Source organism: Zootoca vivipara, chromosome 9 (assembly GCF_965207765.1).
Source record: "Zootoca vivipara chromosome 9, rZooViv2.hap1.1, whole genome shotgun sequence".
Taxonomy (NCBI): Eukaryota; Metazoa; Chordata; class Lepidosauria; order Squamata; family Lacertidae; genus Zootoca; species Zootoca vivipara.
The window spans coordinates 42,896,926-42,922,449 of record NC_142592.1 but is presented as its reverse complement, the minus strand read 5'-3'; the positions used below and the strand labels follow the sequence as shown (position 1 = coordinate 42,922,449).

General features: G+C 44.2%; 2 protein-coding genes and 2 non-coding genes across 6 annotated transcripts in view; 1 reads left to right on the top strand and 3 right to left on the bottom strand.

Moving 5' to 3' along the window:
• Positions 1–562: 562 nt before the first annotated feature.
• RPL3 (ribosomal protein L3) lies at positions 563–8,203 on the bottom strand. Of its 2 annotated transcripts, none has more exons than XM_088652079.1 (10): positions 8,126–8,203; positions 6,943–7,135; positions 6,284–6,452; positions 5,310–5,445; positions 4,279–4,465; positions 3,712–3,872; positions 2,746–2,847; positions 1,956–2,051; positions 1,271–1,390; positions 563–661 (listed from the first exon to the last, which is right to left on the bottom strand). In XM_088652079.1, the coding sequence occupies exons 2-10, from the start codon at positions 6,980–6,982 to the stop codon at positions 617–619; spliced, it is 1,056 nt and encodes a 351-aa protein (XP_088508205.1). In that variant the 5' UTR covers positions 6,983–7,135; positions 8,126–8,203; the 3' UTR covers positions 563–616. The 2 variants fall into 2 exon arrangements, with proteins under 2 accessions (XP_088508205.1, XP_034983933.1); XM_035128042.3 differs by having other exon boundaries at positions 8,175–8,203.
• Positions 4,056–4,148, bottom strand: LOC118091608 (small nucleolar RNA U83B). Its single transcript, XR_004693412.1, has one exon. It is a non-coding gene; the product is annotated as a small nucleolar RNA U83B (small nucleolar RNA).
• Positions 5,446–5,498, bottom strand: LOC118091609 (small nucleolar RNA U82P). Its single transcript, XR_004693413.1, has one exon. It is a non-coding gene; the product is annotated as a small nucleolar RNA U82P (small nucleolar RNA).
• A 6,886-nt stretch (positions 8,204–15,089) lies between the features above and the next one.
• Positions 15,090–25,524, top strand: part of SYNGR1 (synaptogyrin 1) — a 35,747-nt gene continuing 25,312 nt past the window's right edge. Inside the window, exon 1 of one of the 2 annotated variants that reach the window (XM_035127260.3) lies at positions 15,090–15,636. In XM_035127260.3, the coding sequence (XP_034983151.1) occupies positions 15,535–15,636 (102 nt within the window). In that variant the 5' untranslated portion in view covers positions 15,090–15,534. The remainder of the gene's footprint in view (positions 15,637–25,524) is intronic. The other variant, XM_035127259.3, reaches the window with a different exon arrangement.

Below are 25,524 nucleotides of genomic sequence, written 5' to 3'. Positions count from 1 at the left end.
CAGTGTGTACCAGGCAACCTACCTTGCCTCATTTTGGAGCGGTCCTAGTGTGTGTGGCATTGCTAAAGGAACGTACCAATCCTGACAGGAAAATTTGGTTACTGCAAAGCAGAACATTGTATTATGAGAAAAGTGGGGGGGGGGTGCGGTTTGCATATAAAAGGTGCCAGGTTCAACCAAGGGCATTTCTAGGTAGAATGGAGAAAGCCTTGTGAAACCTTGCTTGTCCATGCAGGCAATACTGCCTTAACACAAAGCTCTGACTTGGTCTAAAGGTAGCTTCTTATGTTCCTACCTTATTCCAAACTAAATTTTCATTTAAATTCATTATCTGAAACCAACAGTTTCTAGGAGCAGATGCTTTTACACTTGATTCTGTGTAAATTTTGCTGCCCATACACCAGCAAGTCTACTGAAATGAGGGAGGGTGTATCCGCCACACAGCATCCTGTCTTGCAGAAGAGCAATGCTACTTATCATTTTAAAATCCAAGCAATTATCACAGCTCACCTAAAGACCAATTACATTTCTATCATTCAAAAAACATGAAGCAGACAATGTATTTGATATTTGTAGCTTTATTATAAGACTACAAGCCAGAACAACATTCCAGAAATTAAGCGGTCTCTTCTTTGGCAATACGGTCTTTCTTGAGTGGTCCCTGCAAAGAAAATAGAAATGTGTCAGTCTAAACAACAGGAGATCCATAATCTCAAGACGCAACATAAACCATTTAACATCAATTAACAGGTGTTTTTTTTTTAAAAAAGAGACAGAAGTCAATAGACTATGAAACACAACACAATTGTTAAAAGTCTGCTGCCACCAACTGGCCACAGCATATAGCAGTTCACTAGTGGACTACTGGTTACATTCCTGAGGAACCAATTAATCCTTCCTTGTTCTGGAGATTCCAAAAAATGCTAGACAAAGTGTGGTCAAGCAAGACTCTTATGTGAGCAACTACTGTTGTCCCTTAACTGCAAATTTGGAGTATATAAATGCACACAAAGGTTGAATTTGAATGTACTATGGCTGAATTAAGACTACGCCATACCATTTAATCCATTTACATATGCAACGTGGAATCAACAAAACCATTCTAATGGCCTTACACGGAAGGAGCAAGTCTTTTCACACACCTTAGAACAAATAAATTTCTGTGTTCCCACTGTTCAATTACATAGGCATAAAAGATCAATTCAAAACATCATTTTCTCAAGAGCAGATGGAGCAAGCTGCTTATATGCTGGACAGGAAGTGCTCTTACCATGAAAACCTTCTTCTCCTCGGCTGTCTGGAAGCGGCCATGACCAAATTTGGAAGTGGTGTCAATAAATTTCAAGTCAATCTTCTCCAGGGCCCGACGCTTGGTCTGTACAAGCAAGGACTAGGGAGGAAAAGGACACAATTAGTAAGGCTGACTGGCAGGCAACTGCAAAATCTCAAATAGAAAAGGTTAAGTGATGGAAAGCCGGTAATTCAGAAACATTTTTCTACAGCTCTTCAAACTTCACTACTACATTGTACTGCAAACTCTAACGCCCCCCACCCCCTGGCATGTGGCCTGAAGAACAATATTAACTTTAGATCACAGGTCTGCATTCAACCACTGTGCATAATGTGCAGTTTAAGATGAATTTAGGCCTGATTTGCCAAGACATGATTATGGCCTAACCATATAACCATGTGGGTTGTCCCTGCTGGTTGCTGTATACTGTCCTAAAAATGTAAAGAGGCCAATGAGCAAGAAGGGCCCTCTCACCCTTCTTGGGGAAGCTGATCTATTGGAAGCAGTGTGCATACCTCCATTTGCTGTTTTTAGTGTCACAATCTGGTACAGAAAATGCTAGCCTTCTAGCACCCTGACATTATTGGAGAGCTTACAATATTTGAACCACCTCATCTAGCAAAGGAACTTCAAAGAGATCAGTCACCACCCTTCCACTGCTCACCTTGCGCAGAGTGAGAACTCTCTTCTTGGTCCCAACAACACACCCTTTCAACATGATAAAATCATTGGTCACTTCACCATAATGGACAAATCCGCCCTGTGTGAGAACAGCAAAAAAATGTGTATGGCAATTATTTAGTACTACATACCACCAATATTCTGAATTCTGCAATTTCCCCTCACCCCCAATGGGATTAAGAGGCGAGAGATTTTAATGTTCAGCCAAAGCAGAAGGCAGAACTCATGGCAGACAATCACTGAAGGGGTAAAGGGCGGGGGAGATGGTTTATGTTGAAGTGAGTATCAACTTTAGGAACTGTTAGGAGGACAACTTAAAACGGGTTCCCAAACTAAGGCCCGGGGGGCCAGATGCGGCCCAATCACCTAAATCTGCCCCGCGGATGGTCCGGGAATCAGCGTGTTTTTACAAGAGTAGAATGTGTCCTTTTATTTAAATTGCATCTCTAGGTTATTTGTAGGGGCCTGCCTGGTGTTTTTACATGAGTAGAATGTGTCCTTTTATTTAAAATGCATCTCTAGGTTATTTGTGGGGCATAGGAATTCGTTCATATTTTTTTTCAAAATATAGTCCGGCCCCCCACAAGGTCTGAGGGACAGTGGACCGGCCCCCTACTGAAAAAGTTTGCTGACCCCTGACTTAAAACTAAGAGCACTGAAGGTCACTCTATGCCTCCAAAATGCAGAAGTGGCTAAATCTTTGAGGAACACACAGGCTTCCACCCAATGATGTTCTACCCAGACCCCCACATTTAAATTTGAAAGCCACTCACCAGAGGGTTAATGCTCTTGTCAGACTGATCATACTCTGTCGAAGCATTGTTTTTGATCAGCTTGCCATCCTTGATTTGGTATCCTTGGCCAATCTTGTAGATCTATGTGAAAAACAAAAAAGGGAGGAAGAAATGAATACTTTTCAACAATGAAACAAAAAATTAACACCAGTTTATGAATCTGGTGACACCTGGCAACCCACAGATCCCTACTATAGGTGTCTAATTTCCCATTATAGGTTTTGAGAAGCTAAGATTCTGAGCAGCTGTAGGTTTCCAATGTTTCTTGCCTTCATTAACCCTAAACAAATGTAAAAAGATCTTGTCACTCAAGCATGTCAAGAGTGATTGGTGGTGACCACGAAAAAAATCCTCACTCAAAAGCCACACCACGATTTGTGGCCCACCAATCAGGACCTATCTCTTTAAAAAAAACAACCTTTAATTCCCAATGATGTTGCAATCTTTGTGTTAGCTGGTACACTGGTATCTCCTACACATGTTAAGCTTTGGAATGTTTCACTTTGGGAAAGCAAGTTGTACCATTACAATGCTTGTAATCAACTGCAGTGACTATCTTTAGAACTTGCAATGACTCATGACCGTTTTAAGAATGCACACATATTTACAGTTGAGGGGGAGGTAGTGATTGGCCAGCAAGTGACATTACTGGTATGGAACTATATTGTCCAGCTGCTCAACTAGGACAAGATTTCCATACAGAACGGGTTGCTCTTTACTGAAATGCTGCATTCTTATACAACCTGTAGTGTTGTAGGGCAAGTGGTAAGTGAAGTGGACAGTGTTCAGTCTTGGGCTCAAATCCAGTTAAGTAAATCAGCCTCCAATAACAACACAATCTTTCTACCCACCTGCCATTCTGCAGTAACATTTTATGAACACAGAACACATTCCGGCTTCAACTCCAATGGAATCATATTATTATTATACAAAGCACATCCATACCTTCTTATTGATTTCTGTGCGGTGATGGTACCCCTTCTGACCAGCTCGAGCTACAGAGAAGGCCACACGAGCAGGATGCCAGGCACCAATACAAGCCACTTTACGCAGACCCCTGTGAGTCTTACGGGGCAGTTTTTTGGTGTGCCATCGGCTGGTAACACCTATGAGGAAGAGACATGGAACTTGTTAGAACTACTTAGCTCCAACATCTAATTGACTGGAGCCTCAACTGTGTGGAAAATCACTGAAATGTCTTCCAGACACGTGAGATCACTATACTAAAATAAAGGGATCTTACAAATAACCACCCTAATGTGACCAAACTCTCTCCCATTTCATGCAAAGCTGTTCTCAGAAGGAAGGCAGCATGGAATGACTCCTCATGGGTATCGGGCACTGCGCCCAGTGCATATTCCATGATCTCATCACTGAACAGCCTCTTGCAAACCAAGAATATTTTGCCAACCCTCTTTACGCCTACACCAAAGCCAAATAAACTACATAGGATGTTAAGGACATTCTTAGTAGTTTAATCTCTGACATACTGTTGACTGGGAAATAAATTACCTTTGTACCCCTTGCCCTTTGTGACACCAATGACATCAATCATTTCATCCTGGCCAAAGACAGTCGACACGGGTACTTGCTGCTCCAGCTTCACTCGAGCCCAATCCACCTTCTCAGCTACAGTGCCACCATTCACCTGGATTTCCATCAAGTGAGACTTCTTTTGCCGAAGTGGAAGCATTCGCATCTGAGATACCAAATAAAGAGAGTTAATGGTTGTGGCAAAATGTCTAATCATAATTGCATTTTTCAGTATCAATTTATTTTAGCTCAATCAACCCAAAGTGAAGGGTAATTTAATGCTTTTTCAAAAAATTATGTTGCAACATTAACCGATGACTTAAATTTCATCCAATACCATCGTTCTCCTTGAAGGCCTTCTGAGCGAAACAATGCAATGCATTGTTAAAGACTATATTGAAGGACCCCACATTTCTTTTCTGATGCATTCATCAACAGCTCATTGCATGTATTAGTATCAAGACCCTTCACAAGTTAAACAAGAGCCTTTAGACAAAATACTGTGAAATAGCCAAATTATATAAAACTTTTGAATAAACTATATTGTGGGGCAGCAAGGTTTGACTGAACTGACAAATCCTGTATCCTTCCAGTACTTGCCACCTTCTGGTTTTCAATATTCCTTTAAAAGGATTCTGAAAGGCTTATAAAGCATTGCCCAATTTTACAGTCACAAAGCTGTTTTTAAAAAGGGCTGAGTCAAAGGATTGACAGATAGGAAGTGCATCATGGCACAATAGCTTCTATGTAAATATTACATCAAATACCAGATGCAACGAGGCTCCATTTACTTCACAAGACTTTAAAAGCACTACCAGCCAACTGAACTTGACAAAAAGGTGCAGTCTCCCCTTTCAGCTGATAATGATAATGGCAATTATGGACATGAGCATAGACAGAAGGCAAACCAGTCAAACAGTGGAATCACTATTAGCAGATCTTTGGCCATTGACACTAAACTATCTGTGAATTCATATGTGCTTCAGGAAATAGGCAAGGCAAGAGCTCACCTGAGTGTGAGCTATGACCCTGATAACCTGGCAGTACTTCTTCATGCTGTTGAAGTCCTTCTCCAGTTGTTTCTTGCCTTCTTCATCCTGCCACTTCTTGCAGTACTTGGTAAAGGCCTTCTTCTTGGACTTATGCCTTCAAGGAGGAGCAGAGCAGAGATGGGGATTGGCAGAGCCCTTCATCAGCCCACCCAGAGAGGTGGTTGAGTGGAAGAAGCTGCCACAGGAATCAGTTTTGGCTCATTGCTGGCTTCTAAGGAGCCTTTTCCACCAGCAAGCGGAGCCTGGAGCTCATCAAGCAAAGGCAAGACTGCCAGAGCTGAGCGGAGCTGCCATAATTTCATACCAAGAACATTAATATGCACTGCACAGAACAGTAATTACAGTAAGAAAATATATTCTGCCTTAGAAGCTCCAATTCTAACTTCATAGGGTTAACTTCACTTTACTCATTTATAGGTTTCCAATCTTGCCTTTTAACACCATAATGCCACTATTACCTTCCCAACATAAACAACTTTTACATTTGCATGCCTCAAGTTCAGATATTCAGGAAGGTTACTGGTTATAGTACCCTGACCTGAGTGATTGACACGAATGTGCCACACTATAAGGGGGAGAAATCCTTCCCAAGATCTAGGTTAAGACTATACCAGGAGGCAACTCAACTAGAAATTGCCACCAGAAAATAAGTCATACTACACTCTCCTAAGATAGCAAACTACAGTCAGTGCTCGACAATCAGCAACAAGCACCAAAGGTGATTTTTTTAATGTCCGCCCGTCGAGATATCATCATCTGTAGTGTTCCACATACCCAAGAGGGTATCATAAAACCATACCCCCTTACTGCAATATAAACTGAGTTGCTGTCAACTCAGTTCTATAGAGTTCTACAAGAGAGCAATATAATTGGGGCTAACTATTCCTGCATCTTCCTAACTCAGGGAAATTAAGAATCTCAGCCATAATTACCAGTTCTTGTAGAACCGACGCTTGCACTCATCGCTGATATGTTCGGCAAAGATGGTCTTGAAGGTGCGAAGGCCACGGGGCGTTTCAACGTAACCCACAATCCCCACTATCACCATGGGAGGGGTTTCCACCACAGTAACTGCCTCAACAACTTCTTTCTTGTTGACCTCTATGAAACAGATAACAGAACAGATGAGCACTAAATGATCGTAATGAACCAAGAGTTTCTATAACTGAGGGAAATTAAAACACTACATCCAAAAGCAACCTAATCCTTCAGTTCTGTTGTCAGGTTAAAGCCTAACATGGGGTATGTGTGCTGTCCTGAAAAGCTAAAGGAGTGCATAAGGTGATGAGTAAGTGAAGTTCTTATGCCTGGTCTTTTTAAACCACCCTGGTGATCAGAACAATCCACTTCTTACTTCTGCCCACATGGACTGGTGGAGCACATGGACTGGTAGTGTAGAACAGCAAGTCCTGGCTCATGCATACTCCATCTTGGCTATGAAGCAAATAAACTCAGGCAAGCTGCTACCTTTCAGCCTCACACCTTCACCTAAAATAACAAAGCTAATAAAGTCACATTGTAGAAGTATATCCTAAAGTATATCAATGGCAAGTATCAATTTCACTTCCCTCCCAAGAGAAGAAATACGTACTGGAGCCAGGCCTGTCAACTTCACGGACAATGTGGGTCATGCCAGCTTTGTATCCAAGAAATGCAGTCAGGTGGATGGGCTTGCTGGGGTCATCTTTAGGAAAGCTCTTCACCTTGCCTCTGTGCCGACGGCTACGCTTGCGAGGCAGAAAGCCCAAAGACCCATGCCTGGGAGCTGAAAACTTGCGGTGGGACTAGAAAGGAGGGAAAGAAATTTTGCCTAGTAGGAAACATCTTTGAAAGTCCTCAACAACCTCGGGGTTCTTAGGAAGGCAAGGAAATGCTCTAAACACCCTGGGAGAGAAATAAATTTCCCTTGCCCATAATAAATCCCTTGGGAGCAACATTAAAGTGTGCTTCTGTTGTGTACAGCAACAGTGTATGCCAAGCAATATGCCTAGCCTGTTTTCCTTGCAAGGCTGGCGATACTACATCTCAAATGCAGGTACACAAGACTCACAATGTTGCATTAAAAACCAACCCACCCTATGATTTCTCTAAAAATACAGCCAGGGTGGCCCTTTTATAGTTGACTCTTCAACCATAGCCTGAGGTAATGGGAGGCTTTTTTTTAAAAAAAACAAGAGCATAATGCATTTACTTAGTACAGTACAAGTTGCCCCTCAAATAAAATCAAAGACTATACTATAAAAAGAAACTATCGCCCCTCAGCCCCAGCCAAAGATCAGGGATAGAAGCAGCTGGAGCCAGCAACATCCGGACAGCCACACCTCCTCCCATTCCTGCATTAAGAGCCATGACTGACCACGCTCCTTGGTGGAGCTGTTCTAGTCAATCACATGCAATGACCTTACAAAATTATAATAAATACGATCAAGGCGTTTTAGCAAGAGCGATGCACTCCGGAATAACAGTACGAATCTTACACGCGTCTACTCGGAAGTCGCGATGGGACCTTCCGCTTAAGAAAGTATGAAATTGCTGCCTAAGTAGCTATAACAAGTTCCAGCAATTTCAAAACACTCTTTCTTTAGACTAGATAAAAGATGATGGCAGGCAGCCCCACGTTATGCCAACTCAGCCGTCATCGGGAGTGAGAATAGGCCCAGGACCCCGTTAACGAGTGAGGCGTATGTAGAACCCAAATAATTCTCGGTGTGCCTTCAGCAACGACCCTAAAGCGAGATAGACCGGGATTGAGCGCGGTCGGAACGGCCACTGACCCGATGGCAGCGGATTGCATGTTTCCCGCAATGCTCAACTTCGACCTACCATTTTGTCTCCGAGCCGATGTAGAAGGGAAGTATAAAGATGCGCGTGCGCTATTTATCCCTTCGCTTCCTAAGCGTGCGCAGACGCATCCGGCCTATACTTCTGCGCATGCGTTTCCAAATCGGTCCCACGTGCACTGTAATCCTCTATACGAAATATCGCGAGGAGACAGAAGGAAACGATTTTTTTTTTAAAAAAGTAAAGGCTACGGGTGCCGGGAGGGCTCCGCATTCCTCCGAAGATGCCAATTCGCGTGAAGGACAGCTTTTCGGGAGGTCCCTCATTAAACTCGTGCATGTGTACAAGGAAGAAAATTCCATCCTTTCAATGGGAGATCGGGGAGGGGTGTCTCTATCTAGTCATAATACTGGAGGCCGGAAAATTGGGCCCTAAATTTGTCTATGAAAGGATAGGGTTATCAACGACGCGGGAGTCTAGCATAAACCTATATTCCACCCCACCCCCACCCCCCGGCAAACAGCAGTACAGTAAGATGTACAAAGCAGGATGGAGGCGTCTGTTAAAGTTTCGTATGAATGGCTGAATATGCAAGCTTTGGGGTTCCATAGATCTCTTCAGCCCCTTCGCCGGGTTAGAAGAGGTTTTTCTCAACCGCCTTGTGGTTTAGTTAGTTTGTTTACAATCAAGTGATATATAAATTTTATTAAGTATAATAAAGGAGGAGACTGAGAAAGAAAACTACAGTATTACTTAAAGAAAATCCCTTCTGCTTCCCTGCACTGCTATCACTGATGCTCAGGCAGCTCTGTGCTGTTACTGACCCACAGTAATCGTACTGAGTATGGCCCATCTCTTTCCAGCATCCCCCACCCCCAACACCCAAGCACTCTCCAGCTTCTTATCTGTGAACTTACCCCCACTATGGGGTTGTAGTCTGGGAGTGAGGAGTCTGAATCCTGCCCATTAAGGTTTTTTTTTTTTAAGCTCATGTTTTGGAAAGGCTGGACCTCAAGGTAGCAATCCCACCCCAACATAACCACTCTCAGCCCTCTTTCTGATGCAATCTACTGTGCTGTCATCATTACCAGTTACATAACGGGAGCCCAAAAACAGATGGCTCAAGTCAGAAGGCAAGGCAAAGCAAGGCAAGACATTTGTGCTGGGATGAGCGTGGCCTTGCTTCTAAGGGGTCAACATTAACAAAATGGCAGGTGAGAAGCGGCTTGCCATTTACCAGCCAATTGGGAAGCAAACTGTGATGTACATGGCACAGCTGACTTTGAGGCTGCTGCTCCAAACCCAGCTCATGCTACTCTACTTCTTTATGCATTATCTATTGGTGAAAGTCTACATGCTGCTGTTCCGCCCCTTGGCCACCAGAGTCAAGCTAGTCTTCTGTTGGGTCACTGTGCAAGTGACTGGGATCTTCATCTTGTGGCACTGCGGCCTAAAGAAGTTACGTGCCATGCATTTAATTCTCATCAGGAAGCTCTGGAAGGAAGTGCTAGTCCCAGCACTTAAAATCCTATGGCATTCGCGGGCAGCTGCAAGGTACTTGTGTTTTTATTTGGCCGGTGTCTTGCAATGGTGTGCTGCCAAATGGGCTCTTGAGTTGCTAGGGTTCCTGAAACAAAGAAGTCTACCAGCTATTTCATCTACAAGGCTGTACCACTCCATGAGTCCTTTCTTCCAAGAAAACTATGAAACCTACCAGACAGTGTTGCGACCAGTCATGAAGCAAATTATTGTCTCGCTCTTTCTGGGATTACTTGATGGCGTTCAGGAAGCTTTACAGCTGACAGCAAAAGTAACAAAATGTGCACTGACTCTGCTTTTTAACTTGGTCAGACCCACACTGAGTTCAGCCTGCAAAGAGAAGATCTTAGACAACATCACCAGTACACTCCCACATCCCTGCATGCCTTTGTGCTCCCGTTTCGGGGGCCCTTCATTTTCCATCTTAAAGGACATACCACAGACTTTTGCTGCACTAAAGTTTGTTGTGGCCACTGAACACATAACCAGTGGGCCAGGCAAATATGGTTTAGATGGCACCAATATTCCTCTGCATGTGAGATTCCAGACCAACATCAGAATGAGGAATGCTTTTGCTATGCAAGAAACAAGTGCAACTTTGAAGCAGGTGAAGGTAGCCTGTGTGCTCTTCATTGCAATCTATCTTTCCGTGGTCTACGGTGCTGTTAAGGCCATCATATAAATGGATAAATTAGACAACCTCTTATCTGTACAGTTGTTTTAAATGCTGTAGCACCTGCACTCAGATTTTATCCTGGTCACTGTGATGATATGCAATAACCCAAAGCTAATTTTGGGGTACAGGGGCATATAAACTTCAATTCCATATTTATGTTGCTTATGCAGCTCTGTACCAAATAAAGAAATGTGAACTAGTAAGTGCCTAGGGATCCCAGGAAGAAAATGTCCTTCTGAAAGTCAAGCCTCTTGAGAGTTGTAATTCATATCCTGACATTGATGACAAATTATGATAATGGTGATGATAAAAATGTGGTTAAATGCTTAATGGAGAATCATTATGGCAATTTGCACACATTTTCTGGTCTTGGAAATGTGAAATGCAGTCTGGGAAATTAGATAGATAGGCCTAAGAAGGTAGTAATCTTTCGAAAGTTGCACACTCTGAAGCAACAATTATTATGCCAGCACAAACGTTCTTTCAACTCAAGGTTACTCTGTGAGAAAGCAGGGAGAACTCGGGTGGCGATCTTAAACTTGGGAGTAAATCTGAGTAACCAGAGGATTGCACTGTCAAAAGACACAAAAATATGCAAGACCACCTTTTATCATATCAGACTTTTTGTCCATGATCTGGCCTGGTATTGTTTACTCTGCCTGGAATTGATCCTCCTGGGTCTGGGACAAAGGTTTTTCACATCACCCTGCTACCCATTTTTTGCTTTCTTAAACAAACACCCAGAAATGCCAGCAATTCAGCCTAGGACTGAAATCACTTCAATATATTTTATGGGAAGTGACTCATAAGTGGAGTTAAATAAAGAAATACTCTGAATCACGCAGATGTCTCGGGCTCTGTAATGTTTGAAATCACACCAAAACACTCTTTACTGGGCTTAAGAAGGCTGATCACTAGTAGATTGTCAAGGGTTTCTGACTCCCAATGATTTCACAGTATTGACCGTCCAAAAGCCCCTTTCCCATGCTAAATGAGGCTGCTGAACAAAGTTTTCACAAATGCTGTGACCAAGCGGTAATATTTCCTATTCATTTGTATGCAGCTAGGGAGAATATTATAATATTTCTATGCTGCCCTTCCTTCAAGGAGCTCAGACTGACTGACATACATGGTGTCCCCCCATCCCACTTTATCTTCACAAGAACCCTATGATGGAGGTTAGAGTGACTGGCTCAAGGTCACCCACTCATAGATGAGTGGGGTTTTAAATTGGGCCCAACACTCTTAATATTTACACCACACTGCCTCTATTGAATGTTAGACAACCACAGTGGGTGCTTCCTTCACAAATAGTCATGGCTACCTGAAGAGAGAAGAGTTGGGGTAGCTTAGCTATGTGTTTGAGAGGGAGAGAAAAAGAAGTTCTGGTATAATTTGGTCCAGTTCCCTGGGGGAGTTGGAGTGGGTTCAAGTGGGGATGGCAAAACCTGGACCCCTATCCGAGTTTTTCAGGCACTGGCAGTATGACTTCATTATTATAAATATTTTATTTTTCTCTCCTGAGTATGATCTAACATTTCTGTAAGAGGCTTTGTACAATTTGATGCCAAATCTGACTCCATCCTAGACGCGTTGCTGTCATGTGCCTGCTTCTGTAAATATTATCAACTGGAGGTGGAGAGAGCAAAAGAGGAAATGAAAAAAAGCACGGAGAGGAACAGGGCTGCAGGAGTCAAGACAACAGGGTTATCATCTTTACACATGAAATATACACAACAGCGTAACATTATCTTCCTCATCCTGTTTGGTAGTGAACAAAAACAGATGTGATAGAAATCAGCAATATCGCTGTCTGTTGTTGGAGGTAATTGTGTTGACTAATTTAAACCAGATTTTTTGGGGGGATAAGGTGCTATGTATAATGCTGGCTAAGGAGATGAGAACTGCAACCTGAACAGGCATTAAATTGAGAACAAGAGGATGAGTGATGAATTATTAACTCTTCTTTTCACGAATGCAAGGTAATGTTGAATGCAAGGTGTGCTCTTTTAAGCCTGTGCAGATCGACCACTTTGAAACCACTTTTCTAGCAAAACTTTTAATTCAATCATCTTACTCTTAGCACATACAGATTTATATCTTATATTTTGAACCATTTTGTTATCAGTTGTCATGGATGGCTAAGATTAAGGCTTTTCTTTAAACTGTCCAATTTTCTATATATAATGTTATGCTGGTGTATTCTAATGCTATTATCTTATAGGAAGTATGCAAGAATTTAAGGCATCAGAGTGCTACTCCAGGTTTTTGCTCTGCTATTCCACAATAAATCGTCCATATTGCTCAGTCCCACTAATCCATGTCTCTCTCCCATCTAGAAAGGGAGTATCCTAAGAACAATAAAGCATATATTTTATGAACCACAAACGAGACCTGCCAACTCTTTTGCTTTGGCTGGTAAACACCTGGTTTTAAAACTAATTTCTCCCATTTCAGAAAAGGAGATTATTGTTTTTAATCTTTTTTTGGAAGCTAACTTCTAATTAATTTTTAAAAAGTGATCATCAATCTTTCCCTGTCTTCTGGTCGGTTTCTACTGTGAGGCTGCTCCCTAAAAGAATGCTGTTGTCCTCTAAGTCTAAAGCAAATGGCCCAAGAGCTGAGCAAAGAAGCACACACTTCAGCATGTTTGCACAATATGAATCATAGTTGCTAACTAAATTCTAAGACTGTGCAAACTGGTTGGCTCTGAAAAATATCTGAATTAAGTTATCATCAACCTTAAACCGTATCACATGGCAAAGATAGGACTGCCGGCTTGTAATATAGGCCCTGCTGCTGTGTATCAACAGCAGCCTGACATGCAGACATTTAACAAAGTTTTCCCCTGTTAGTGATAAATTGGGGGGGATTTATATGTGTCATTATGCTATTAAAAGCAGAGAATCTGAGCCAGTAAAAACTGGCAAATCTATGCAGGGGCCACATCAATATGCAAGACAACAAATTAAGGTCTTTACTTAATACACTTTTTAACCACACATGGGTGTAGCCAGGATTTTTGTGGGGGGGGGAAGGCTTTTGTTAGGGGGGGCAGAACCTCAGATTTGCATTGATTTGTATTGTTTAGTAGGGGCAGCTGTCCTCCCCCGGCTATGCCGATGTAACCCCAATCATGTTGCACATTGTATGCATAACTTGCCAAAGCTGCCTTTCTGAAATTCATTATTCTTTTCTGGATGTAACAAGACTGAAAGGCTGACTCTTTCCTGCAATATCCTTTTCGCTTTACAGAGTTTCCATTACGTGCGTGACTTACAAGTCAAACAAAATATCACTTTATTTCCTATTAATACAGTCTCTAACATCAGCTAGAAATTGTCTCCTGAGTGTACCAGTGGGTGACCCATTTCATAATGTGAAGGCATGCAGAAAAGTATTTTTATTGGCAGCTCTAGAGCCATTGAATTTTCATGTACTGAAGACTTGCAGCACTTGTTGGGCCTTTTATTTCAGCGGCCTTTCAAAGAGCTGGTGCTAAACTGGAGGATGTAAAAGTGCTCTTGTCCTCTAGATGTAAAAGATAGATGTATTTATTTTTAATGCTGCATGACCAGAATTGGCAAACTGTTTCCCCCCCCCCCCCCGAGTGTCTCAGCAAGTACCTGCTGAAACATGAAACAAAGTCATCAGAAGTTTAAGCAGCATTGCTGAGTCAAAGCTAATCTGCCCTGCTACATACAGACATCATGCTGCTGTGACAGGCAAAGATGTACAGGACAGAGTCTGTGACATCAGCACAGGAGAAAAGCAACACACAAACATGCAATGCCAAGTACTTTTTTTTTAGAATAGTTTTTTATCTTTGATGAAAAGTGAATGGTTACAGGTAGGTAGCCGTGTTGGTCTGAGTCGAAGCAAAATAAAAAAATTCCTTCAGTAGCACCTTAAAGACCAACTAAGTTTATATTTTGGTATGAGCTTTCGTGTGCATGCACACTTCTTCTTAACTTACTAAACAGGTTTGTTCTGTAACCCTCCTTTTCCAACAAAGCTCTAGTAGTTTACAGACAGCACTATAATAGCACTAATAATGTAATATCCTGTTCATTTACTGGAGAGCAAGTCCCATTGAATTACAGTATGGTGAACTTACTTTCGGAGTAAAAAAATGCAAGGGATCAGGTTGTTAGGTGGAGAGACCCAAGGCAGATAAGGGAATTTCTTCCTGTCCCAAATGAAATAACCCTAGATAGCTGTTCCTTGTTTAGCTTTCAAGCCATCAGGAATATTATTCACACAATTTCAACATATGAACTGGTGTTTTTCTTCAGTATGGGGTTAGTTTTATGAATTTAGCCAGTGTGGTGTAGTGTTTAGAATGCCTTTGGGTGACCTTGGGCCAGTCAATATCTCTCAGCCTAAACTACCTCACAGGGTTGTTGTGAGTATAAAATGGAGAAGGGGAAGAAATATACCATCTTTTAACCTTGGGTTAAAAGCATATTAATAAACAAATAAATATTATCAGCACACACTGCACTACAAAAAGCAGCTGCATGAAGGAAAATCAAATGGTGCCTCCCATGGGTTCAGGGGGGTTTACTTCTATGTAAGTGTGCAAAACCTTTAAAGCTCAATCAATGTACCTCCTGGCATGACGCTGGCTGTAGGTCTGACGAAGCATGTCTAAGCATGTATACCCCCCCACAAGGGGGTCTCTGACGTGCAAAGCCCCCAGAGGCCTGCAGAGGCCCGCCCCGCTCCCTTCACCCCGCCCTTCATGTTGCCGGGGCTGCGCGGGCAGAAAGGCGCGCGCGCTCTCTCTCTTCCTCCGAAGCGCGCGCCAGCCCCATGACTGCCACTAAAACGGGAGCGCGCCTGGCTTGCCGCTGAGCCCAAGCCTGCCACTGGTGCCCTGGCTGCGAGCGTGTTGCTCTCTCCTTCATCGCCGGCAAGCAGGCGGGCAGGTGGGGCGGTGAGCGAGAAGCGAGCCGGAGCCCGGGCTGCCATGCACAGCTAGCCTTCCCCTTGCCTCGCACGCCACCCTTGCGGCACTGCCTCCGCTAAGGCTGCCCCTGCACGGCGCGCCCTCCTTGCCGGGCAGCGCGGGCTGGCTCGCTTCCCCTTCTCCTAAGCACCCCCGGCCCGCCAGTGCAATAAACTTTTCGCTGCCGACAGAGCGACCAGCAGAGCGGCGGGTCTTGCCCCGGGGTCGCTCCCAGGATGGAACCGGGCGCCGCGTATGGAGCTGGCAAAGCCGGGGGCGCCTTTGACCCTCAGACCTTCATCCGGCAACCTCACACGATCCTCCGGATGGTTTCTTGGGTAAGGACTCGGAGGACGCCTCCCTGGCCGCGCGCGGGGGAGGGCAGGCCACTGGCATGGAAAATAACAAAAACACGTGCAAAGCAATCGGCACGTCTGAAAGCCCTTTTGGCGAGGAGGGAGAGATCTGCAGAGAGCCCTGGGCGGGCTTGGCTTGGCTGTGGGGTTGATCCCTATCCTGCTGACTGAGCACCCAGGGCAAGCTTTAGATGACACTCAGCGGGGCTTTAAGGAGGAGGAATGTCCTTCTCAGCGCGCGCGCGCGAGAGAGAGAGATCCTGGAAAGGAAAATTAGGAAAGCCCAGCGCCGGGTGGTTGGATTTGGGGGGGACCCACTTCTCGGCTTCCCCTGTCCCCCGTGAGGCGAAGGAGATCGCGGGGTGGGGGTGCCGGCCAAGCGGGCAACTGGGGGGGGGGAATCCTGCAACGCCGCCTGCCCAAAGTGACCTCTAAGATGGGAGTGAGGCTGTGTCTTCGCTGTCATGGAGCCCCCAGCTCGGCTTGCTTCTTCCATCTCTGTTTTCCGTCTCTTGTGCAGCGTCGCTTCTAGTCAGCTGCTCTGGTGGCGGCAGGGCGGCAATATTTGCAAACTGGTGCTCTGTGTGTGTTTGTGTTGTGGAGACGTGCAGCACACAGCTAGCCCGGCAAGCAAGGTGCAAAATGGCACTGTAAGCGCCCTCCCCCCGCCTCTCTCCATTGCCCAGATCTCTCAGGGTGAAGCGTTTGGAAAACTAGGAAACATGCCCTCCCAGCCGCCTTCTGTATTGGAGTCTCCCTCTCTTCTCCTGTTTCTTTCCCTTTCCTCCTCCCAAACTACTGCCGGCTTCCTTTGAAAGATGGAAATGGTTAAGCCGGTCCTCCAGCCTCGTAAACCTGACGCTGCTATTATTAAACGTTAATCAAAACATGCAGAAAATGGGAGAGTTTCCCATAACCTGCGCGATGAGCTGTTAATGGTGGGGCAGTTGGACGAGAGAACTGCAACAGTGATTCTGAATTTCAGCTGCCCTTTTCCTAACCCTTCCCTTAATTTATTTCAGTTGGTTCCTACTTATTTCATTTACAGAGGATGGGGGGCGGGGAGGGAGAGAAGGGTGCAAATGCGTGGTGTCCTCCTCCTCTTCCAAATCCCCCCCTCCACCTTCAATTTTACCGTGTAGCAAATTTTATGTAACACCGTGCATGTGTGATGGAGGGAGCGGGTTGATGGGATCCGGCAGCAAGAGGAGGGAAGGAAGGCTGCTCTCTCGACTGTGCATCTCCCTGGGGGTGTGGGGAGGTCACTTATCTTGTGACACTTTCGCCATGGCTGCCCGTGTGTGCCTGGAGCATTTGCAAGAAGGTCACTGGGATTAAGGGAGCAGGCTGCAAACAATAAGCTGGAGAGAGAGAGAGAGAGAGAGAGAGAGAGAGAGAGAGAGAGAGAGAGAGAGAGAGAGAGAGAGAGAGAGAGAGAGAGAGAGAGAGAGAGAGAGAGAGAGATTTGACTCTTGTAGGAGTCTGTAGGGAGAGAGGGAAGGAGGACACAGCGAGGTAAAGCAGATCTTGGAGGTGAGGTGCCTTCTTCTCACCCTCCCCCAGTAGGCCAAGAAAGAGGGGGGGGGAGATTAAATGTTGGATAGGGCTAGGGCACCTCTTGTTGTGAGGGATGATGGTACTGTAGGAAGAGTTTATCTCTCCTATGCAGCCATTAAGGCAGGGGTCAGCAAGGTTTATCCGTGGGCTGGATTGTGCACCCACATGAGCGCTTGCACCCACGATTTTCAGTGCGCAGACACGATTTCCGGCGCCATGGAAGCGAGTCCCCACACTGCTGTGCTGGTTTAGCGCAGCGCGTGAGCAGGCAACTCAGTTTGGGGGGTGGCTCATGGGCCGGTCAAACTACCTCTGCAGGCCACTCCCAGCCCATGGGCCTTAGGTTGCTGACCCCTGCATTCAGGTCAGCCCAGGAAGTTGCCTTGAAGTGTTTTGTTCATCTCACCCATTATTTGTCTACCTTTTGCAAGCATAGCATTTATCTTTTACATTTATATCCCACCTTTCTCAAGGTTCTCCCCCCTCCCCATATTCCACATAGTTGTTGCTTTTGTGCAAAAAGAGAGTTAGCAGCCTCACCAAGCACAACCAGTGTGCTTGCCACCTGTTTTTCTGCCGACTGCTGGTACCCCTTACCTTCCTGTGCTGCCTGACTGCATGTGATTTGGCGAAAATGTTTGGAGATGAGAGAAGGAGGAAGGAGCTCTGCAGAATTGCTAGCAGTGCCCTGAAGATTGGATTAATATGGTTGGCTGGTGTGTCTGCCTGGGCTCATTTTGCAGTGCTGTATGGTAGTGTTCGAACCACAGGGCGGAAGACATTCTAGCAATAATCTCCTGGCTTTCACATCCGCCAGTGAAATTCAACATGATGTGGTGGAAGAACCTTTTTTGCTGTTGCGCGAACACTTGAATGAGGCAAAGCAGCAAAGAGCACAGGTGACAGCGCTGGCCCAATTATGATTGACATGACGTTAGATGGGACACTTCTGTCCTTGATAATCTGGGACAGAATGTTCTCCCCTTTAAAGCTGTGACTTCATTCTGTTACTGCAGGGCTTCCTAAGTACAGGAGAAGAGAGAGGGTTTCTGCAGTGTGCTTCTTTCTGCTTCAGAATATCACCTTATTGGCTCTCTTCACGAAATCAGATGACTTCCCAGCTGCAGAAAGAAACCCAGCATCCAATTTTTTTTTGGATGTCCTCCTGTTTCCCCAAAGCCACCAATTGTCTACTGCACCTTGACCTTGGAAGTGACTTTGATACCCTTCTATTTCTTGTGATAGTGTGTTACTTTGCTTTGTAAAAACACGTGAGTTGCAGAATAGTGAGAACTCTTAAAGACCATTCCTGTGCATGTTTGCCTAGGAGTAGGTCCCATTGAATTCAAGGGGCTTACTTCAATGTGCATAGGACTGAAAATCCCAGGAATAATTGGAGTACTGGCTTAGCTGAGCAAGTCAAGAGATGGAGAAACTTAGAGCCTCATTCCTCCCACATTTGAATGTTCTTCTCTCTCATATGGTAAAAGTTCAGTCTTTGTGCCTCTCACTCATTTTTCACTCGTTTACTGTAGGTTACAATTGCACATGCAATGCAAGCTTAAGCACACTTATTTGGGAGTAAATTCCACTGAGTTCAGTGGGGCTTGCTTCTAGGCAATGTACATAGTAATATAGCTGTACATGTTTGAACCCCGTCATATCATTAGAGATGTGCTCGGTACATTAACTTTGCATGGTAATAGAAATCCCCCCTTTCTCCATCAAGTCTGAAGTGCTTAACAGATGAGGCACACAATATTAAACCTGTTAACCTTTTTTTTTTTTGTCTCAAGTATATTGCACTGGTGGCCAGAATAGAATTTGTACCCTCCATGCTGTCTCCAGAACTTTCAGACTCTTAACTCAATTATTCCCCTCCCCCCATTACTGCGGCAACATTTTAGAACAGGCATCCCCAAATTTCGGCCCTCCAGATGTTTTAGACTACAATTCCCATCTTCCCCGACCACTGGTCCTATTAGCTAGGGATCATGGGAGTTGTAGGCCAAAACATCTGGAGGGCCGCAGTTTGGGGATGCCTGTTTTAGAACTTTAAGGTGCTTGTTTTTTAAAAGCCATATTCTAATCCTCATGGCAATATTGGCAAGGCTGAAAATGCAGTGGCAATGCCTGCTAATGGAGCCTTCTCCAACTTGGTGCCTGCCAGGTAAACACCGTCTTCCTGATGGGAGTTGTAGCCCCAAACATCTGGAGGGCTGTGTTAATGGCTCAGAAATAGGAAGGTAAGAAATAAGCTCAGTTTTTTTCAAGTCCCAGAACCTCCAGGTGTAGTTCATGAACTGCAAGGGAGTGGTCTGAGTCTTTCGCTACTGGGGCTTCTGGAACAATACATTGCCATGTAGGTACAATATATTGATCAGTTGTGGCTGTACCTGCAGCAACCCACCTTTGAGATGAGCTTCATGACAAGCAAAACAAGCCAACCCATACAGATTCCCAGTGCAGCCCGCCTAACCCTAGCCCTCAAAGGAAAATAATGAGATAACCTCAATGGTTAGATGTGCAAGCGCATCTGATTTGCAGATTTCTGATTTTTCAAGCCTTGTTTGTTTCTACAGAATTTGTACGAGATTTGTAGGCCCATTCTATCCACAGTTAAGGAATCTCCAGCTGGGAATGGTAGTGACTAAAAGAAGACAGGAAAGAGTTTCTGAAATTCCTGGCACTTTTCTAGAATGCCATTGTAGAGCTCAAATCTCCACAAGAATCTGGGGGACATAGATTGCTGGACAGAAACTTAACAGTAACAGACCAGTCCTGTGTATTATTACTTGGAATTAAGCACCACTGGGCTCAGTGAGGCTTAGGACTAAGTAGTTGTGCAAAGGTCTGCAAGAAAAGACTGCACACTGAGTTAAAGGCATTTTGAGCTAATAGTGACTTCACAGCTGCTCTGCAGAGTTGCCAGTTTCTCAACCAGCCACTGCAGCTGTGCCTTTAGCAATAACTTGGTGTGCAGATATTTAAAAAGCGATAGCGTTTTCTCTCCATCGTGTGAAAACATGCAAATGCTGGGATTTATTCTTCACCTCGAGCTGCACAGGAGCAGACCAAATTGATTTTCGTGGTCATTTGGCAACCCTAATGCGACACCTGTCAGATGCAGTGCAGCTTTTAGAAGCCCGTGACCAGGAACACAAAAATAACCCCACCCTTCTGTGACGTGTTATTGGTGGCAGGAGTCCAATTCGAACTGTGTTTGGAATCCCTATTGAATTCAATGGGACTTACTTCCAAGTATAAATATGTTACAGGCCGCATCTTTAAATGATCAGGCCTTGACATAATACCATGCTGATGGCACTAACACTGTTGGAGTGATAAGATGCCACAGAAAGTAGGGCTCAATATCCTAAGTGGTTTTTAGAAGAAAGGAAACCTGTCTTCTGTTACACCTGCACACCCTGAATGCTAGGTGAGATTGTATTTGGGCGTGAAACATACCTTTAATTAACTGTATAGGTTTTTAGTTTAATCTAGTGTTTCTCAACTTTTTCCTGACCATGTACCCCTTCTGACCTAATTTCCTTCCTGTGCCTCCCCCCCCCATGTGTAGCCAGGGGAAATACAGGGGGCAGCTGCTTCCCCCAATAAGTAAAAGTCAATACCAAGCAATACAAATCTAAGGTTCTGCCCCCCCCCAACAAAAATATTGACTACACCTACCAGTAGAAAGGTAGCTATTTAAATGTTTTGTTTGTAAATGGAACTTGTTTTATTTATAATTTATATAATTTATACAAAATACAATCACCGGTACATAAAATAAAAGGAACATAATGAAATATTGTTGAAGCAGAAAAACATAGATCATAGAGCTGGAAGGGACTGCAAGGGTCAACTTTCTAGTGCAACCCCCTGCAACGTATAATAATAATAATAATAATAATAATAATAATAATAATAATAATAATAATTTATTATTTATACCCCGCCCATCTGGCCGGGTTCCCCCAGCCACTCTGGGCAGCTTCCAACAAAACACTAAAATACAGAAATCCATCAAACATTAAAAGCTTCCCTAAACAGGGCTGCCTTGAGATGCCTTCTAAAGGTCTGGTAATTGTTGTTCTCTTTGACCTCTGGTGGGAGGGCATTCCACAGGGATGTGGAAACTCAGCTAAGGCATCCATGATAGATGGTCATCCAACCTCTGCTTAGAAATCTCCAAGGAAGGAGAGTCCAGAACCTCCCGAGGGAGATCCGTCTTCCATGTATTATAAAAAGTAAACAACACTTATTTGGCCCCAGTTATTTGACACAGAGGGTGAAATCTACAGATACAGTCCAAAAGGCACACAGGGAGTTCTGTATACATGGGAGAATTTTAAAAAAGCAAGTGATTCTCACTGACCTGGTGCAAAAAGATATTGTCATGTGGAGGAGCCCTGGCTGCCTAGATAAAACACTATACTGTAGTCCCACACACCCTTACTTGGGAGTAAGGCCCGCTGAACTCAGTGCAACTTTCTTCTGAGTAGACCCCTAGTTATTTACTGGATGCGAGCCAGCTGCCACCAGACGACCCTGCTCGGCTAGGCACTGTGGTGGATTTCATCCTGCGCCTTGCAGAGCATCGCAGACACTGTCAGCGGGCCCAGCGCCCATTGGCAACATCTAAAGGCACCGATCCAAGAAATGCACGTGGCAAAAAGGAGTGTTAGGCCCTGGTGGGCTGTCCCCTTACCCACTTGTGATTGGACAAGCAAATAGCCAGCCAGTCAGGATTTTTTTTATTTTAGAAATGTGGTTTCCCCCCTTCTCACTTCCCTCTGTTTCCACCTAGCCTTGTGCTGTGCCTCCCCCCCCCCATTTATGCGATTTTCACCTGTGCCCCCCTTGGAATATCCTGGGGACCCACAGGGGGTCATATGGCTCCTGGTTGGGAAACACTGGTTTAATCAGTGAATTAGATCTGCACAAGTCCACTTATGACCAAAAATAGTTCTGAAAATGAAACAAAAAACCCTCCATTTTTTGATGATGCACATTTATGCCATAGCAGGAATTACCTTAGTAGACACATTCCTTACTGTGTGGGAGAGGAGCAGGATCTTAAGAAGGTGATCTGCAGTATTTAGAATTATTAAATATATATTTAAAATAACTTTTTAAAAAATAATGAAGTGCTGCATAATTAACTGAGGGTGGTTCTTTTTAGTGAATTAGCACCTTATGTACAACCAATTGGAACTGCCTTACAGATAAACCTGCAAAAGCTGCTACTCTGCTCATTCCCAGTTACTTGTAGAACATTCATGGCCTCAGCAAACAAGAGTAAAACAACCAACACATTTTCACATTTGCAAATGCTTCCCTGCTTGGTCACCTGGAGATAATTCTTACCTTGCTGAAGGTGATCAAGCAGGCAAGCAGCTGTTTCTAAGCCTCAAATACCGTAGATCAGCCGCTATTTATGGCACTAACTTTTATAAATGTGAATGCTCAAGGCCAGTGGTATACCACTGCTCCCAGTAGCCTTCCTGTTAAGGCTACACACACACACACACACACACACACACACACACACACACACAATCAACTCTTGCTTTGGAGCTATCTGGGAGGGCAAGTTTTCGTTGTTTACCTTTCCGAATCGTTTTTTGCATGCAAGGCTATACACAAGCAAAATAATGTTGGCTGAAGTCATAGGAAGAAACAGGCCTGCCTTCCAAACCTCCTTTCTGGAGTGTTGAGTGTGGTAGTCAAAATGTGGCTAGCAAGATCCTTGTAGTGAGGTGTACCTGTTGCGTATGATTCAGGTTTTCCAGTTTGCCTGGGGAGCTCTTTGTTCATCAACAGCTGCACCATTCCATTTAATAATAATTGAACAGCTTTGTGGTGTGTCTTTGTTTTTTGAATGCAGTGCCTTTTGAAGCGGCATATGTTTGAGGAAGCTAGCACATAAGACAACTCCGTGTAACTGGAGAAGCTATGCTTCAAATTATGCAGGAGTTGGCAACCTTTTGGTGCATATTTGCAAACCAGAGAAACCCTCATGGGGACCCCAGAAACTGCCACTTATTCCACTGGCTACAACAGGATACATCCTTCATGCCTAATTTCAACAGGGATGGCAACCGTCCGGGAGCAAGGAAAGGCCTCGTTGGGCCCCTTTGTGGCTGTCATGTTGCCAACCTCTATTAAAACACAACATGGCCCCTAATCTTCAGAAGAGGGTTGTTGTTGTTTTGTGTTAATGGAGCCTTACCTGAGAATAAGCCCCACACAGTGGAACTGAATTATGAAGCCTGGAATTGTGATGCAAAGGGCACAGTTGATAAAAGCTTTCCCCCATAGCGCTTTCCCCATTACTATCAGGAAAATGTTCCTCCACCTGCTTTGCACGTGTTAAAAAAGGCATGGGAGCTCTGGTGGAGAAAAGATTGGCAGCCTTATTTGTCACATGATCTACAGCAATCACTCCCGTCCCCTCCATTTTGCAATTTGTCTCTGGGTACATCAATATATCTGGCACTGAGCAAGCTGTAGCTTTATAGGTTACACATTCACATTTTATTATAGCATTATGTGCTGTTTCAGGAGATCTTATTCTGGGCATTCATTTAAAAGTTCTTTGACAGGAACTGCATCATGTGAGTAGGAAAATGGCTCTCTGGAAAATTATAATAATTGTATGGTAATGATTGTTAACAAGCTGCTGCCAGTTTAAGGTTTTGGCTTTTTTTTTTTAAAAAAAAAAAACCTAGTGCTTTTCAAAAAAGAAGAAGAATCCAAGCCATATTTAAAGCTCACCTTTTTCACTTGGAAGCATTTAAATGTAAGAAGACCTTTGCAAGCTGTCTATAAAATAGAGCAGAGCTGAACTTTCATTGCAGCGCAGAGGGAAATAGCACGGAGGGACGAATCATTGGGCAAATGGGGATAATGCTGTATTTGTTTTCGGGAAATGGCAGAGAAAGTGCTCCGAAATGAGAAAGGCTCATGCATGAAGCTTAAATGCTGAGAAAGATTGGAGGTGGCAGCTGTACTGCGAATTAAATGTGAGCTTCCAGCAAATTGTGCTAGAAAAGGTACTCCTCGTTATTTCAAGCAACATATGCAGAAACACAGAATGTTTGTTAACGTTGTGAGACTGTTGCATTCTTAGTTGCAATCCTATGCACCTGTTATGATGGGGTTTTGGGGGTGGGGTAGGAAGTATGCCTGAGCCCCTCTTCTAATTCTTGGATCCAGCACAATTGCTGGAATAACCAAAACAAAAAATAAAATAAAAATTCCTTCCAGTAGCACCTTAGAGACCAACTAAGTTTGTCATAGGTATGAGCTTTCGTGTGCATGCACACTTCTTCAGATACACTGAAACAAAAGACATCAGACTTTTATGTATAGTCAGGGGGTGGGGGGTGGGGGTGATGGGAATGGGTGATTGGCTGATAGGAGTGGTAAACCTGTTGACGACTGTTAAGGACTGTTAACACTGCAATTGGTCTTGCAGGAAAAGCAAGGGGTGACATGGCTAAAGATAGCTTTGTCATGTATAATGAGATAAGAATCCAGTGTCTTTATTCAGACCAGGTCTCTACATAAGGGTCTGGTGACCTCTGTTTCAGTGTATCTAAAGAAGTGTGAATGCACATGAAAGCTCATACCAATGACAAACTTAGTTGGTCTCTTAAGGTGCTACTGGAAGGAATTTTTATTTTATTTTATTGTTTCGACTACATACCTACCTGGAATAGCCCAGCCAGCATAGTAATGGGCTGCTAGGTTTGGGTCATTAAGGGAACAAAGGGAGTGGCTCTGTGCTAAAGGACAAATGGGTGGGCCTCTCCCTTCTACAAGTGTCAGTTAGAAAGACAAAAGGCCAGAGTAGAGAGTTGAGTTATGGGAGCTAGAAGCTGGAACAGCAGAGAGAGAGCCATGCCTGATTTCTGCTTGAATCCAAGGCTGTGGCTATGCAAGAAGCATGACCCCCTTGGGGTCTTAATGCTATGAAGCCTTCCATCGTAAGCTCAGGTTGTGCAAATGAACCATATAACCCAGGGGTCAGCAAATTTCTGCAGGGGGCCAGTCCACTGTCCCTTAGACCTTGTGGGGGGCCAGACTATATTTTGAAAAATATATATGAATGCATTCCTATGCCCCACAAATAACCCAGAGATGCATTTTAAATAAAAGAACACATTCTACTCATGTAAAAACACCAGGCAGGCCCCACAAATAACCCAGAGATGCATTTTAAATAAAAGAACACATTCTACTCATGTAAAAACATGCTGATTCCCAGACCATCCGTGGGCTGGGTTTAGAAGGCGATTGGGCCGC